The sequence below is a fragment of the Myotis yumanensis genome, unplaced genomic scaffold, assembly GCF_028538775.1.
Source record: "Myotis yumanensis isolate MYYU_CA2020_CCGP unplaced genomic scaffold, mMyoYum1.0.hap1 SCAF_8, whole genome shotgun sequence".
NCBI lineage: Eukaryota > Metazoa > Chordata > Mammalia > Chiroptera > Vespertilionidae > Myotis > Myotis yumanensis.
In genome coordinates this window covers 12,323,269-12,339,643 of record NW_027223759.1, presented here as the reverse complement: position 1 = coordinate 12,339,643, position 16,375 = coordinate 12,323,269, and the positions used below count along the sequence as shown (strand labels likewise).

Below are 16,375 nucleotides of genomic sequence, written 5' to 3'. Positions count from 1 at the left end.
TTATCTCGGACGCACAGTTCTTTTGGTAAAGATACCAGGAAGAGCTAAGTAGTTGTAATGTTATTACATAAATTCCTCTCATTTGATTTTGAACCCAGCTTGCCACGAATGGAAAGAAGGTTGGCTGTATGTGCTGCTAAATCTGTGATACTAACCAACAGCTCTGGAAGGAGGACATGGCCCAGCCAACGTATGAGTCCAGCACACATGTCTTATGTGGCAGGCGGGAGAAATGACCAGGAAATGGGTGCCAAGGCCTTTTGGTGTGACAGAGGGTCACATCCGAGAGGCCATCCTATATTGGGGCTTCCTGTATCGCTGCTGACCACACAGTCCCCTGACTGTACGTGTTAAGACTTGACAATAAGCTAGTGATAACAAGGAAACAAGGAAGATTTAACTGTCAGAAAACAGGCAGAGCTGTGCTGCTGAAAGGGGAACGAGCTTCTAAAATAGCAAGGCTTCACAAAAGGGAGGGGACAGCTTCTCAGAAAAGAAAACAATCAACACAGTTTGTTGTCTTTAAAGGAGATAGAACAAGACAAAAGCAGGAAGTGCTGTCCTTCCTTCACCCTGCCACATTTTCAATGGAAAGTCAAGTGTGCACATCAATCACAAGAAGGGAGAAGAGGCCGAAGCGATACCATCTTCAATTTTTTTTTGAAGAAAAATACAAAGATCTATCACAAGGAACAGTGTTCCTTATTTTGCTCTTTCGACTAGTCCAGTGCATCCACACTATGAAGTCATTCCCATTGAAACACCCCTGTGCAGGCCAAGCATGACCCCCTCTTTAAACTTGCTGCATGGTTCATGCTCCTTAGCACCTGAGGCAGGCCTTCGGGCTGGAAGGAGAATACTATGCCATAGTTCTCCAGAACAAAGATTCCGGGTCCACATTGCTTAGGTGCTTCTAAGCCTCAAAGGCCCTTGCTTTGCTGTGGTTACAAAGAATATTGAACATACTTGGATAGTTAGAAGTCAAATATTTTTAAAAGAGTTGAGATGATTTGCCAGGGAATTCTAAGAGGATGGATACTAACCATATGCCCTCCAAATTTTGTATAAAACTAAAAACAATGAGAACAAATAATTTATTTGCACTCAATCTTGTCATTGCACAATTAATTTAATATGTTCTCTGGTGGGCTCAGGCTATGATGTCACTTTCTGGGATAGAAATCAAATTTTGCTAAATTCTATTAAATGAAAATGAAATAATATATGCAGGCTGTCCTGAATTATGGACTTGGTTGGTTATAAAACTTGTTTGCAATTCTGTATTTTGGATACCAAAATACTTTTAAAATAATAAAAAAAAATCAATGTTTGAAATAGTGGTTAATTCCAGGAAAAACTGGATACATTTATTTACTCCACAATGAATCTAAAGTATCTACACTAATAAAAGAGAAAAATGGTAATTAGCGTACGACTGCTACCCTTCCCATTGGCTAATCAGCATATCCTTATGCAAATTAACTGTCAGCCAAGATGGCGGCCGGCAGCCAGGCAGCTGGAAGCGAACATGAGGCTTGCTTGCTCCCGTGACTGCGGACTCCAACGTTCCCCGCCTGCCTTGCAGGCCTCTGAGCTGGCAGTTTGAAACTTTGTAACAAATATAGCCGGCTGGGATCTCAGAGCTGAAGTTATACATTGTTTCGATTACAGAACGGCAAACAAACCAGCAGCAGAAGCCTCAGAGCTAGAGCCAGAGCTAAAGCTGGCCCAGAAGAAAAAAAAAAAAAAGAAAAAAAGGAGCGGTTGGGAGCTTCCATCAACAACCACCAGCCTGAAAGCAGCCCTCAGCCCCTCACCCAGACTGGCCAGGCACCCCAGTGGGGACCCCCACCCTGAAGGGTGTGTGACCAGCTGCAGACAGCCATCATCCCCTCACGCAGGCTGGCCAGGCACCCCAGTGGGGACCCCCACCCTGATCCAGGACACCCTTCAGGGCAAACCAGCCGGCCCCCAGGCCTCTATCCTATATAGTAAAAGGGTAATATGCCTCCCAGCACCGGGATCAGCGGAGCCGAGAGGTCTCCTGGCACCAGATCAGCATGACAGGGTGCAGCGCCCAAACCCCCTGATCGCCCTGCGGCTCTGTGTGTGACAGGGTGTGGCATCCCAACCCCCTGGTCGGCCCTGCTCTGTCTGTGACGGGGTAGAGCCATAACCTCCCCATCGGCCCTGCCCTGAGTGTGATAGTGTGGCGCCCCAACCCCCTGATCCGCCCTGCTCTGTGTGTGACAGGGGGCGGTGCCCTAACTCCCCTATCGGCCCTGCTCTGTGCATGAGAGGGGGGAGCTCCCCAACCCCCTGATTGGCCCTGCTCTGTGAGTGACAGGGGGCAGCGCCCCAACCCCCTGATTGGCCCTGCTCTGTGCATCACAGGGGGTGGTGCCGCAACCTCCCCATTGACCCTGCCTTGAGTGTGACAGGGGGCGGTGCCCCAACCCCCCAATTGGCCCTACCCTGAGCGTGACTGAGGGTGGCATCACAACCTCCCAATCCGCCCTGCTCTGTGCATGACAGGGGGCGGCGCCCCAACTCCCCAATCAGCCCTGCTCTGAGCCCGACCAGGGGCTGCACCTAGGGATTGGGCCTGCCCTCTGCCACCCAGGAGCAGGCCTAAGACAGCAGGTCGTTATCTCCCGAGGGGTCCCAGACTGCGAGAGGGCACAGGCTGGGCTGAGGGACCCCCCCTCCCCCCCCGAGTGCACAAATTTTTGTGCACCGGGCCTCTAGTAGTATTATGTTTACAGTGCTACAGAAGTGGTAATGTACAAGAAGAAATAATTATAGCTAACATACATCAATAACTTATAATCAGCCATAAATTAGGCTAAAAGCTTTGCATGTATTATCTCTTTTAATCCTCACAAAAATCTTAGGTACAGATGAGGAAACTGAGCCTCAGAATGATATTATGACCAGCTCTAGATCACACAGTAAGTGCTGAATACAGACTTTGAGGACAGGGAGCTGAACTCCAGAGATGACACTCAGTGTTAAGTAACTTAGGCTTCTAGCTCCTGCTTGTTGTGGGGGCCTGCACAGGTTACTCAATAACAATGAACCTGTTTTCTCAACTGAAAATTAGAGCTGGACTCACAGATTCTTCCAGCTCCCTTTAGGCTGAACATTCTATTATTCCATTTGCTACATTCCACATGTTATTGCCTTTGCCTGAAAATGTATTCAGAGTTTCAAACTGGGATAGGTTCAACATCCTTTCCCCCTTACCTGGTGGAAGAGGGAGCTTGTAGGAAGAAGGACTTAGGAGTGGGGGGTGGGAATGCTAGAGGACACATGGGGAAGGGCATAGGGACTGTTAGATGGGGAACCAGGGGCATGTGAGGGTTTGAGTTTCCAGCTGGAGCTCTGTCATTCATTTCTTTTGCATGCACAGGGGGCCACTGGGAAGTTTCTCTTTCTATATAGGGTTTTGCTCCTTCCCCTATTCAACAGAACGCACAGATAAAACTCCTCTCCTTGTTCTCCTGTCCCTGAAACAAGTACTGCCTAATTCCACTGAAGTTTTCTGAGTTTTTATCCCCAGTAACCAAAGAAGTGGACAGGAAGTGAAGGACTTCCTGCCATGTCCACATGCAGCCCCCTTTTTGTTGTTTCTTTCCACTTCAATTTTTTGTAGCAAAATACTAAGATGTTGGGATAAATAAAGGATTGAAGGAAAAATCTATCAAATTTTAGGGGGAAAAATTTAGACTCCAAGTTTCTTCAGCATTTCTCTTTAGGAAAAGTAAGGAGCTTCAGCAAGGAGATGAGATAGAAATTCCAGATTCTGTCTTCCAAAATGCTTGGATATAGAAGAGTCAAATAGAGGAAAGGAGGTGGGGAGTGCTGTCTTTGTGGTTTATGCAACTAGTTCTTCTTCCTTTTCCTATTTCCCTAGAAGAATGTATAAGATGATGGGAAAGAGAAGGAATAATTGAAAGGAAACTCCATGCCACAAAAATCATGCTGGGAAGGCAGACCTTTGGCCAGTAATAATGAGCATTAATATACGAGAGAGGTGATTCAGCAAGGCTGTCTATTCAAACATAACTCATGTTTAGGCTCAGAGTACATATCTTAAAGGTTATCTTGTCTGATCACCTTATCAATGTAAGGATTTTTCCTGAGAGCACCTTAGGCAGATGATGAGGCAGGCTCTGTTCCAATATCCTATATAGCCCATTTCCTTCTTGGACAGCTCCAATAGTTAGAAAGTTCTTGGAACATTATCACTTCCAACTACTTGTTTTGGTGCAAACTCAATAAGGGCAAAAATGATTTTTATTTTTGCATCCCCAGAACCTCCTATTTAGTGCACAGCAGATGCTCAATAAATTGTTAACTTAATGCAAAAGTAAATTAATGAATATAAACTAAAGAAATAGATTAAGACTACTTTCTAATCTATACAATGACTCTTTACATATCTGATAACAAATATGATGTGTCCTGAACTTTCTTTCTCAAGCTAACTACCCTCAATTTTCTCAACTAGCCCTCTGTTGATCTAACTCTGGGGACTTATTATATTACCCATATGTGCTTTTGTAATTTCTTATATAGATTCAAAGGAAATAAAATAAAAACCAAGAGGTAATAAAAAATCCTCTTATCACATCTATTCCTCTTTGTTATTAGCCATAAAAAGTCCTTTGAAGATTCTATATAGCCTTCTCAAATATTTCAATAATAAAATATATAATTTGTGTTCATTGTAAAGAAGTGAGAAAATAAAATTCTCTCATAATTCAAGCTATTCAGGTACATCTCCTTTCAGTTATTTTTAAAAAAGATTTTAAAATGTAATTTGATCATACGACATAGATCATTTTATACCCTGCTCTTTAACTTAACAATATACTATAAACGTTTTCTCATGTTATTATCAATTCTTCACTGAGACTATTTAAAGTTCTTATATTTCCTTAGAAGCTATCCAGTTATTTACCCAACCAATACCTTATGGTTGTACAGAACACAATATATCACTATAATAAATAGGACTTAGGAAAAAAATATATGTCCACGAATTTTCCCCACATAGTTGCTATTCAGTTTAGGAGAGATTATCAGAAGTATAGTTCGAAAGGTCAAAAGGTATACATTTTTAATAAGACTTTTGAAATACTCTCTCTCTAGCTACCTTTCCCAGCCCTCAAGACTAGGTTAAATTCCCTTGTTATATGTTACTGCAGCACTGAGCAGTCTTCTGCATCACCATTTTGAATATCTTATTACATTTGTATTTCCTTTTAGACTACAAACTGCAGTAAGGCAGGGCCATTGACATTTTTGTGATCTGTGTTTTGCATAAGGCCCACCGCATAGCTCATACTCAATGTATATTTTACTCAGCTGGGTATTGTCAAATTGCTTCCTTAAAAGGGTCTTGTGCACCAGTAAGCAACATTTATCCAACTCCTTGCATCAACATCCTAAAACTGAGATACCCCAAGTGCAGCAGTGCACTCTTGGTGTGAAGGAAGCCTGGGGCTTAGATGTCCTCCTTCAGATGTTAGGAGTTTACTGAGTTCAGTAAGCTCTGCCTGAACATTACCAGCTCTCGGGGCAGGAAGGCTCCTTCTTGGCGGGCGATGACCAGAGACGCTGTCTCTCCCTGCTTGGTGCTCCTCAGCATGGCCACCAGCTCTTCCTGAGTTCGGCCAGTGACATCTCTGCCATTCACCTGATGAGGACAATCACAGGAACCATCACAATTACAACACTTGCCATCTCCTTCTACCCTAATTGGTGTTTGAAAGTAAGCAGCAAATGGACTTCCCACGATCCACGAAGATCTAAAGTCATGAGTAGTGAAAACATGGGCCCAAACCAACCATGTTTAAAATAACAATAACACACCAACCATCACTCATTAAGGTGTTGGACAGCCTCAGAGAGTCAGTAATTAATATGAGCAGTTTCTCCTAAGACTTCACATTCTTATGAGGAGAAAATCAAACTGAAAGATACCAGAGAATGATTCTTTAAGTAAGAAAGAAGTGTATTTCAAATGCTTAGCTGGCACCATTTTCTGCCTCATGCAGGAAGCAGAAATCAACTATTATCACATGGCAAATCCCTCTGGGCACAGGAGTCTTTTGTTAACATTCTATAGCGTTCTACATGTTTGGAAAATTACAGTCATCAGGTCATCATAGATTATTGGGAATTCTCATTTGCAGCTGTGTTGTCATTCAGCACATCTTCTTTCATGATCTAGAACTGCCTACAGAGCTATGTAGTGTTGCTTCTATGCCATGAGGAAGTTAAACGGAACCAGCAGTTTCAATGAAGCTGATTTCTTGAAAGGTAAGCTGACAATATATATTTGCCAAGGAGTTGAGGAGATGATTCTATCAGACAAAATTAAATGAGAGGAAAAAAAACAAAGCCTCTTGCATTGGGTAATTCCAAATTCTTCTCTAGAGGCATAGATCAACCCAAAACAGGCTGCCCCATTTTTGAAAGAAGTTTAAAGAAATTGTTACCAGGGCTTGGGTATAACTTTGAAAATCTTACCCCTAATTAAAGGAACTCTTAGATTTGATCCAAATTCCCCAGGGACCCTAAGAGGTGAAAGTAGGACAAAGAAGACAGAGAAAAGCTTTCAGTGTAACTTGTTCCCGTATCACTGGCCTCAGTGGGGGCTTACTAAGTTAGGCTGCTTATTAACGAGTTTTATAATTAAAGTCTTTATCTTGTATTTCAGTAGTGATTTTAAATATGTTATATTCAAAATGTAAGTGTTAATACATATGTTTATGTACTTACTTAAACATCAAGAAATACTTTATTGAAGCTATTAATTTCAATTCTTACCTCCAAAATTCTGTCCCCGGATTGCAGACGGCCGTCTTTTATTGCTGCTCCCTTTGGTAAAATGTTTTTCACAAAAATGGGACCAGGACCATGTATGGAAGAGTCTCTGGTGACCACAGTGAAACCAAGTCCTTCTGGGCCTAGTGAATAAGACCAGGAAAACGCAGGGTCACCGTAAGAGGAATAATATTATATTCAATCCTACACTAAAATCTACCTAATTTAGACTCATGTAGAACGAGTGAAATAGTTACATTCCAGCAAATATTTAAAATAAGTTTCAGTTGTTCTATTTTCAAGTACAGATTGTAGTTTCCGGCAGGCTATGATGCCATCAAAGCGGATTTAGGGCCAAGTGCAGACGTGTAACACTTTTGATTATTAAGGCCCTAGAAGAAATGCCACATGTTGTCCACACACCTGGGAGATTGAATTCTCAGTTAACCATTAGAAGCAAAGGACCCTGGGACATGAGTTCTGCCAGCACTCAAATCAGCGGGTTCCCCTATGGCCCCTTTTACGTGCATCTGTCCCTTGTACGCTGCATCCCACTGTCCCTTCACTCACTCTTGCTGCTCTGTCCTGCTTGCTTCCATCTTCAAGCACTCAGTAAGGATATGGTTTTTCACTCTATCTAAAGGTATGCTCAGATTTCTCTATCCTAAAGAGTCCTTACTTCAATCTTACTGCTTCTTCAGTCTTCCATCACCAGTGACCTACCTGTAAGCATACCCAATAATTCTTCCTATTCTTATTTTTTCCCATTCTCTAGTGTTGACATTTTTTAGCAATCATTTTCTTGAAATTAACTCTCCCCTTGGTCTCTGTATCTTTATTTTTTTATTATTTTCCTACCACTCTGATCATATCATATCTGTCATTCTCTCTCTTATCCACTGTTCTCCCATAGCAATAGATGTTCTCCAAGGACCTGTCCTGGAACCATTTTTCCTCCAGACCCAGCTCCTGGCTCAAACTATCTTCTCCCTATAAATGACACCTAAATGTCGTTGTTTGGCTCTAATCTTTCTGGTGTCGGCATTCTAGAAATCACCATGCACATACTTTCACCAGCTCTTCAAACGTCACTATGAACCTGTTCTCTGATGCAGATCCCGACCTTTTCAAACATACTCATCTACATAAATTTATAATTTATAGAAATGGCATCTCCATCGTGCAAGTTACTCTAGCTGAAACTCTCAGAAATAACTGTAATTCCTCTCTCCCGTCCCTCCTACATCCAGGCAGCTACTAAGGCATACACATTATATCTGAACACATGCAATGCACCCTTTGCTGAGCCTTTGTTGTTTGGCCTCTTCTTTGGTGTATCTTTTTGCTGTCAGATTAATCTTCCCAAAGTACAACTGTGATGTTATATTCTTTATTTTTACAATCAAGGCTTTCTGATGGATTTTTTAAGGCCACATTCTACTTTTGATTCATCTATCCTCAAAGCACACAGCCTTATATCTATACACAGTTGGGTAATTTGTACAAAAAGCACAAATTGTGCATTTATATAAAAAGCCCAATTGCTAAGCACACTGGTCTGTTTGTGCCTCTCAGTCAATACATTTTCTTTCTAGTATAGAATTCTTACAGGGGGAGGCAATTTTGAACAAAGATCTTTCAGAATAATCTCTATTAAAGGTACATGTTTTTTTGCTTTGAATGTATGTTAACAAGCATTCTAAAACTACTTTATGACCATTAAATTACCTGCTAATTTAGACAAGAATCTATGAGATCTTAGTTTCTTTTGAATTGAGTCTTGAAAATCACATATTATTGTAGAAGTCTGCAGTGGGGGAAGGGAAGTTACAAAATAAACAAAGGCACGGAAATGCATGAATGCTTATGTTTATGATAATATTGCATACATATGTATGTACACCCATGATCTAGTCTCATTGATCTGCATTTGAAATGGATAGAAGGATTGAAAAAGATGAATAAAAGGTTAGACATGCCTTTGAAATTAAGTATATTTTCAAAAATTGCTTGCAATGTTGAATTAATGATATGACTAATTGTCACATGTTTGGTTTCTGAGGAGTAAATTTTTTTTTTGCTGGTCCAAAACTATGTTAGAGAACCAAAAACATATGTTTTTTTGAGCTTGGCCTAAGGTTGTCTCAAAAATCATGAATCTTGCTCAAAACAGGAACAATTGAATTGTAGTGTCTATCTAGTATTAACTTGTGTTAAAGTATTGCTCTGTCTCTATCAAGTTTGCAATGATTCTCTCCATTCCCCAGCATGTCTATTATTTTCTTGTTTAAAATAATTTACACTCTTCACAAGAAGAGATGAATAAGAAAGTACCACAGTTTTCAGAAATGTGTTACCTAAGTATACACTTAAATCCATTCTTTGATACAATTAAATGAAGGGAGAATTAACGAAATTAGCCTTAATGCATTTCTCTTAACCAATTTTATACGTTACAATAATAGAATGCTATTAAGCATAATTTAATAATTACCTTTCTTAAGGTCAATCTTAATTTTCTTTGCATTTTTCTTGCTGCCAAACCCCATGAGAGGGGAGAGTGAGGGAGAGGATGGCTTTCTCCCTATTCTTGGCACTCGGGGGCTCTTGCTTTGCTGCAGGGAAGGTGACCCATCTTCTTCGGGGCTGCTTGTTCCTGTGAGACTCACGGTCTTTATTCCCGATCTTGGGTGGACAGGTGGTGGTGGCTTTGTTCTCGAAACACCATCGTTGTTACCAAAAATGTTCAGAGGTCCAATGACTGATTTTTCGTACTGCTCACGGTTTTGAGGGGGGAGCACGTGGAGGAGGACACAGGGAGCTTTCATTGCCTGGCGGAAGACGTCTTGAGCCCTTGAAGGAGAGTTAGGAAACATGTAAGGAAACGTGGAAAGAACCGAGGTTAGCAATGCCATCTCTAAAGCACGCCAGCATCACAGTGATGGGAGCAGCACAGCATAAGCATAGGAGATGCTATCACTACTCAACGAGCTTGACTTTGCTAACTGAATACTAGTTACCACTCATGTCCTGCCCATTAAGTGCCCTGTACTAGGCTACACATGCATTAGTCTCTCAATCTTCTTCTTTTTTTTTTTAAGAATATATTTTTATTGATTCCAGAAACAGCAAGGGAGAGATAGAAACATCGACGAGAGACAATCATCCATTGGATGCCTCCTGCACACCCCCAACTGGGGATCGAGCCCACAATCTGGGGATGTGCCCTGACCAGGAATTGAACCGTGACCTCCTGGTTCATAGGTCCATGCTCAACCACTGAGCCATACCAGCTGGGTAAGTCTCTCAATCTTCTTAATGACCATATTAGCTCAGTAAAATTAGCTCTCATTTTACAAAAATGAAAAAAATTGAGGCCCAGAGAGATTAAGTAACTTGTCTAGAAAACCACAGCTTTTAAGCATTTCTAAATCAATGCAGTAATGATTACTGAAGTAAATATCAAAGCAAGCTTTAATTTTAGATGGGAAAAAATCATTTTGTATATTGATCAGATTATCAATTAATTCCCTTTAGGACTTCATTCTAAAGTATAGGTCTTCTGTAACATGAGTTTTGTTCCCAAAATTCAGTTTTGACACAAATGTTTCCTCATAGAGACATCTGGTAGGTGTGCGGGCTGAGCCGGATGTCATAGTGGGTTGTTAATCCCATATGCACCATCTTGTTCATTCTGGTCACTCTGTTGTCCACTACCTATAGTTTTTACTTATAAAGTCTTAGCACTTTATATTTCTCCTCAAATTTATGACTACTTTTCTTCTTCTTCCTTAAGCCTTATGATGAGGTAACATTTCTCCCTTTCCAGCCTTTCTTGCCAGTGAGACACAGTGAAGGCATAGAGAAAAGCTGGATTATCTGGGAGGCAGAGACTTTTTTGTTCTCCCATTTCTCTTTCCTATTTTTCGGAACTCAGAAGGGATGGAGGGAACTCCTGCAGCCATCCTGTGAGCCTGACACAGCTGAAAGGTGGCAGCCACACAAGAAGAATGGTAAAGCAGAAAGAGGGAAGACGCCTGCTACGCTGATGATGGTGGACCCACCACATCAACGCTAGACTGCCACCTCCATACTTTTTTTCCTTAGAAAAAATAAATGTTAATCTTGTATGAGCTACTTTTATTTCAGGCCTCTGTTACCAACAGCCACACCAAATAATAATGAATCATAATTCCCACTGCCTTCTGCGCCCTCCTCATCTTTCTGAAGTGCTGAATTGCCCATGTGGGTAGTGGAGGAGGGAGAAGACTGCATATGACCACCCCACTCTCCCGGCCAGTTCCTTGAGCAGGAGTCAGTTTCTGTTCTCAACTAACTCCATACTGAATTTTTATGAGTCCCAATTTCCACCTCTAAAAAATAGGAATGATAATGTCTGTCTTACATACTGAGCAAGTCCTTGTAAAAGACAGTAATATCATTATTAATAATGACTATAATTTTATCTATTATTCATTATTTTCAAAAATAGACAATTAAGGTTTCCTTACCTTCCACACTTAAACCTGATGCTTCCTAAACCCACAACCACTGGCCTCTTCCCTCCACAGACTATACTGACAACTAATGGCCACAGGGAAGACATATTATGAGTTATTTTGGTCAGAAACAAGAGGATGGTGATGATTACTAGGAAGTATTCATCACACTTTTCTTCTTGCTCCAGAATCCCAAGGCAAGGCCAACATACATTTAAAAAATACATGCAGCCCTAGCTGGTTTGGCTCAGTGGATAGAGTGTCGGCCTGTGGACTGAAGGGTCCCGGGTTCAATTTCAGTGAAGGGCACATGCCTGGGTTTCGGGCTCAATCCCCAGTAGGGGGCGTGTAGTAGGCAGTAGATCAATGATTCTCTCTCATCATTGATGTTTCTATCTCTCTTTCCCTCTTCCTTCCTCTCTGAAATCAATAAAGATATATTAAAAAAAGAATAAAAAATAAAAAATACATGCAGGCTGCTACATCTTCTAAATCTTTGATCAACAAACCTATTCCCATCACATTTTCATTCACAGAGAAATTATTTCTTGGGGGAGAGTATTTTAATCCCCTCCCCCTTTGTTTCTATTATTCAGTGAATCCTCACAAACATCACTCACAGATATTTAGTTGAAGGAAGACTGCTGATACCAAGTAAGTTAATTAATAAGCTGAACTAACAGTCTGTGAAAAGAGTCATTAAATACCAGTTTAACTGACCCATATCCCCGGAAAAACAAACCCATCTATAGATGCCCCAGAAAGACAACCAGCTGGGAAGGCTTGCTCCATTCCACAGTTTACCATTCATTCCTGGGGCTGTCGGGGGCTTTGTGTATGCTGAAATATAAGCTGCAATTAAAAATGGGTAGTCTAGGGTCCTTCAAAGGGAACTGATGGAAATTTTACCTAGAATTTTGATCATAATGAGCTCAGCAATGATTGTAAACATTCTAGGCATCATATAGTATATAAAACAATGAGAAGAATGCTTACTGAACAAAAGTTTTGTCTGCGAGGTCCACGTGGTTGATCTTTACAATGCACTCATTCTCCTGAAACAGTCCTTCCCGCTTGGACCTGCTGTTTTCTTCAATGCCGCGGATGAAGAGTCCGAGAATCCTAAATGCAAAATTTAGGTTGAAGTGCAACTACTGAATAATAATATGCTCATTATTTCTCCACTTGCAACTATTCAGAAATAAGTACTGATTTTTATTTATGGGGTAAAAAGGATGCTTTATATTCAGGCAACTGTCTGTTATTTAAATCCTAAGTGAAAAAAAAGGACAAAAAACACAACTCACTCAAAAGAGAAAAATCCCTTCAAGACAAATAGACATAAATGCCTACCCAGGGCACATGAACCTACAGTCCCATTTCCAGTGCTTGTAGGAAACTTAGAAAGGGCTCCGGTGGCTAAGTGCAGCTGAGGATACAACAGGCTGGTGGTTTGGAGGAGGGCATCACAGCTGACCGCAATACGCAGTTCGTGCCAAGGGGGCAACTTGATGGTTAGTAACAGGAGAGGATGAGCTATTCACTGTAATGTTTTTGCAGTCTTACTGCCTGAACAAATGGTCAGTACATGCTTAGAGCGAAACAGAAATTAAAAGTCTGGACACATCAATAAGCCTAGATCCTTCACAAAAGGATGTGGGGAGAAAGTGGGATAAAACTGGGTCGGAAGAATGAGTAGAATTTGGATAGGAGAGAGAGAACCGACAAGAAGGCAGGATAAACGCTGTGTGTTTGTGTAAGCTGGCCTTGTGTGAGGAGCAGTGTGGGAGCTAACACTGGATGGGGCGGCCAGTGGAGGGGCCTTGAATACTTTCCAATGGACTTATCCTGATAGGGTTGGAGTGGCACCTGCACCCCCACACACCGCTTCTGAGCAAGGCAGTGGTGCGAGGAACGCAGGGCTTTGGGAAGAGATGCCTGAAATTTCAACCAATCTGGATTCAGAGAGGATACCTGGTGGCTCCTGGTGCTTTGTGGTTGTGGCTTAAAGTCAGGAAGGGAGGGAACTGGAAAAGAAAGGAACGGGAAAGAACTACAGCAATAAAAAGATAGGGATTGAATTTTATATATATACTAGAGGCCCGGTGCACGGATTTGTGCATCGGTGGGGTCCCTCAGCATGGCCTGCAGGGATCAGGCTAAAATCAGCATCCAACATCCCCCAAGGAATGTAGCAGTGCTCGGAGTGGCAGGTGGCCGGGGAGGAACTGCTCCTGCTCATCCTGGTCATCTGAGTGGGGATCCCGCTGTGGGAGTGCACTGACCACCAGGGGGCAGCTCCTGCATTGAGCGTCTGCATTGAGTGTCTGCCACCGGTGGTCAGTATGTGTCATAGTGACTGATCGACTGGTCACTTAGGCTTTTATATATATAGACTAGAGGCCTGGTACACGAATTCATGCACGGATGGGGTCCAGTTGGCCCGCCCCGATGAGAGCCCATTAGGCTGGGCCAGCAGGGGGGAAGGGCCGTCGGTGGTTGGCCAACTGGCCTCACCCACAATTGGGTGTTGGGGGCTGACTGGGGGCTGGGCTGGCTGGGGAGGGCGGGCGATCGGGGCCCGGATCAGGCTGGTTGGCTGCCGCAGTGCACGTCATAGCCATCGGTCATTCTGGTTGTTCTGGTCATTCTGCTGTTCTGGTCCCTGGGCTTTTATATATACACACACACATACATACATACATACATACATACATATATATGTATATATATATGTGTGTGTGTAAATCTATTACATATCGGTAGTAACTACATAGAAAACTAGAAGATATTAAATTCATGTCTATTATAGATATTTCTCTTTTGAGGATATCCCTGCTCCTTATGGCATGTCAGGGTAACTAGCTGTAGCCCAGAGTGAGAAAGACCTTCTCCATGAGGAATTTTCTGGGTGTGGAGAAGCTGCCATCTCCTCTTCCCTGGTCCTCTTGCTTTTCTTTGTCATCTCCTTCTATAGGGGCCTCGAGGACTATTATACAGCCCCTCTGCATTACATCTCAAATCTAAATAAGATATGAGCACACTTTATGGGTGAATAATAGGGTCAGCCATGGACAAAGGGCTGCCACTAATAAAAGTGGAGGAGAAAACCCATCTTCCTGTTTGGAACAGCCACAAAGTGGAGCCTCTGCCTCCAGGGCCTCAGCTGGCTGAGTGAGCACATGTCATCTCGAGATGGCAGCAGGAGAAGCACAGCAGTGACACTGAGATCTCTACTGCAAACATATTGGATGGATACAGTATGCGGATGCGAGAGAGAGAACTGCAAACAGTCATACCACCCATTCAGGGAAGGCCCAGGGTCACAGGCCCAGTGTGTGGTGAGGTGTTACGCTTCACTCCCTAGTTCCAGTAGGTTAGTAATTTAACCTCATTCTGTGCGGAGGAGGACAGGGGCCAAGGTTGCTATTTGATAAAGGATCTGAGATTCAAATGAATATGTTTAAGGCACTAATCCTACCTTAATCTAACATAATATTAAAAGTTGAACTCTTGGACATGCAAAAATATAAAAGTAAAGAAATAGAACAAACTAGTGTTTCTTTCCTAAATTCAACAACTCTCTGAGAGTTCACATTTTGGAGTTTGTTATGGTGGACTCACAATAACACGATCCATTAGGAGACTCACATGTGGTTCTAAACTAGTTTATGTAAGTGATATTTTTTTAACAAGCATTCAAGTCTTCCTTTAATTTAATTCGGTACATCATCAGTCATGTAATGCCACTCCGTAGGATTTAATTTCACATTTTGGGAGATGAATTAATTCTTTCAGGCCACTGGGTTGCAATTTAGCTGGCATTTTACAGCTGGAGCATGCTATGTGACCCTTGCTGATCTAAATAACCTAACTCTCCATGAAAAATTTATTGTCAGTATAAGCCCAACTCTAAAAGCCATGTGTCAGAGGTAATTTTGGTAAAATGTAAAACTGACTGATTTTAAGAGTTTGGTCCCTGGCAAACCATTCCTGCCTCTCTGTTCCTTGGAAGGAATGGATTCCTCCAGTTTGATTTCATGCAGAGTATGAGAGACTCAGAAAAGAATCCTTCATAATCCACTTTGCCCCACACTGGTGGGCTGCATTAGCTGTCTCATTTGAGACCAAGACTCTCAGGATATAATGATTAATGCTGTCGAGGAGTTATAAGCTGAGATAAACAGGTTAATTTGCATTAATGAGCAGTGATAAAGGAGGCTGAAATCCATAGTCCCGAAGAATCAGAGGGGTAGCAATTGCTCCTTGGTCTTCTGAGAATCGTTTAGGCACTAACCCACCCTCTCCCTGGCCGCCTCACATGCTTCCCACTGTATCACATGGCTTCCACCACGCTCCCAGCTTAGCATTTTGATCTAAACATCAGTTCTTCTCACATTGTGTCTCTCTTTACCCGTCCCTTCCTTCTTCTCTCTCATATTTAGCTGTCCTTCCTATGAAACTGAGCTACAGTATTTTTATTTACTAAAAATCAAAGAGATTCAATGACTTTAATTATAGAACAAAACCACATTGATTTAACAAAAAATAAAATTACATTGTTTTTTACCTGCCAAAACTCAGTTTTTATATATATATTTGTTTGTTTGTGTTTTACTGTGCAAGCCAATAGCCCTCCATACAAGCAGCATTTAGCACCCTGTGCTGTGATAGCTAATGAATCCATTGAGACTTTATCTAATACAACAGCCACTATATTGTACTCAGGGTGTTCTAGCTTAGATTAGGTTTCTAATTCAACAACAGGTGTGGCAGTATTTTTCTAAAAAAAAAAAAAAAAATGGAGGCAAAGCCAATTACAGTAGCCCTAGTAAATAATTAAATGTAAATTCTAATTTAAAATAATGACACAAACCAATAAATGGAAGGAAATTAAGAACTAAGTATACCACTCTGACCTTAGCTCACCCCACCCCCTCTCCCACAGTGAAACCATATGGCATTATGAAGCCAGACACTTGTCTGACACGCTCTATACCCAGTTACAGCTAGACACATGGGTTGAGTTAAGTGTGCTT

The 16,375-nt window shown here is 41.9% G+C and overlaps 1 protein-coding gene across 1 annotated transcript in view; it reads right to left on the bottom strand.

Annotated features, from left to right (window-relative positions):
* PARD3B (par-3 family cell polarity regulator beta) overlaps window positions 1-16,375 on the bottom strand; it is a 907,609-nt gene that overhangs the window by 417,565 nt on the left and 473,669 nt on the right. The window contains exons 7-10 of the mRNA XM_070421939.1: window positions 12,333-12,458; window positions 9,332-9,690; window positions 6,841-6,980; window positions 5,576-5,704 (exon numbers count right to left, since the gene is read on the bottom strand). Coding sequence (XP_070278040.1) covers window positions 5,576-5,704; window positions 6,841-6,980; window positions 9,332-9,690; window positions 12,333-12,458 — 754 coding nt within the window. The remainder of the gene's footprint in view (window positions 1-5,575; window positions 5,705-6,840; window positions 6,981-9,331; window positions 9,691-12,332; window positions 12,459-16,375) is intronic.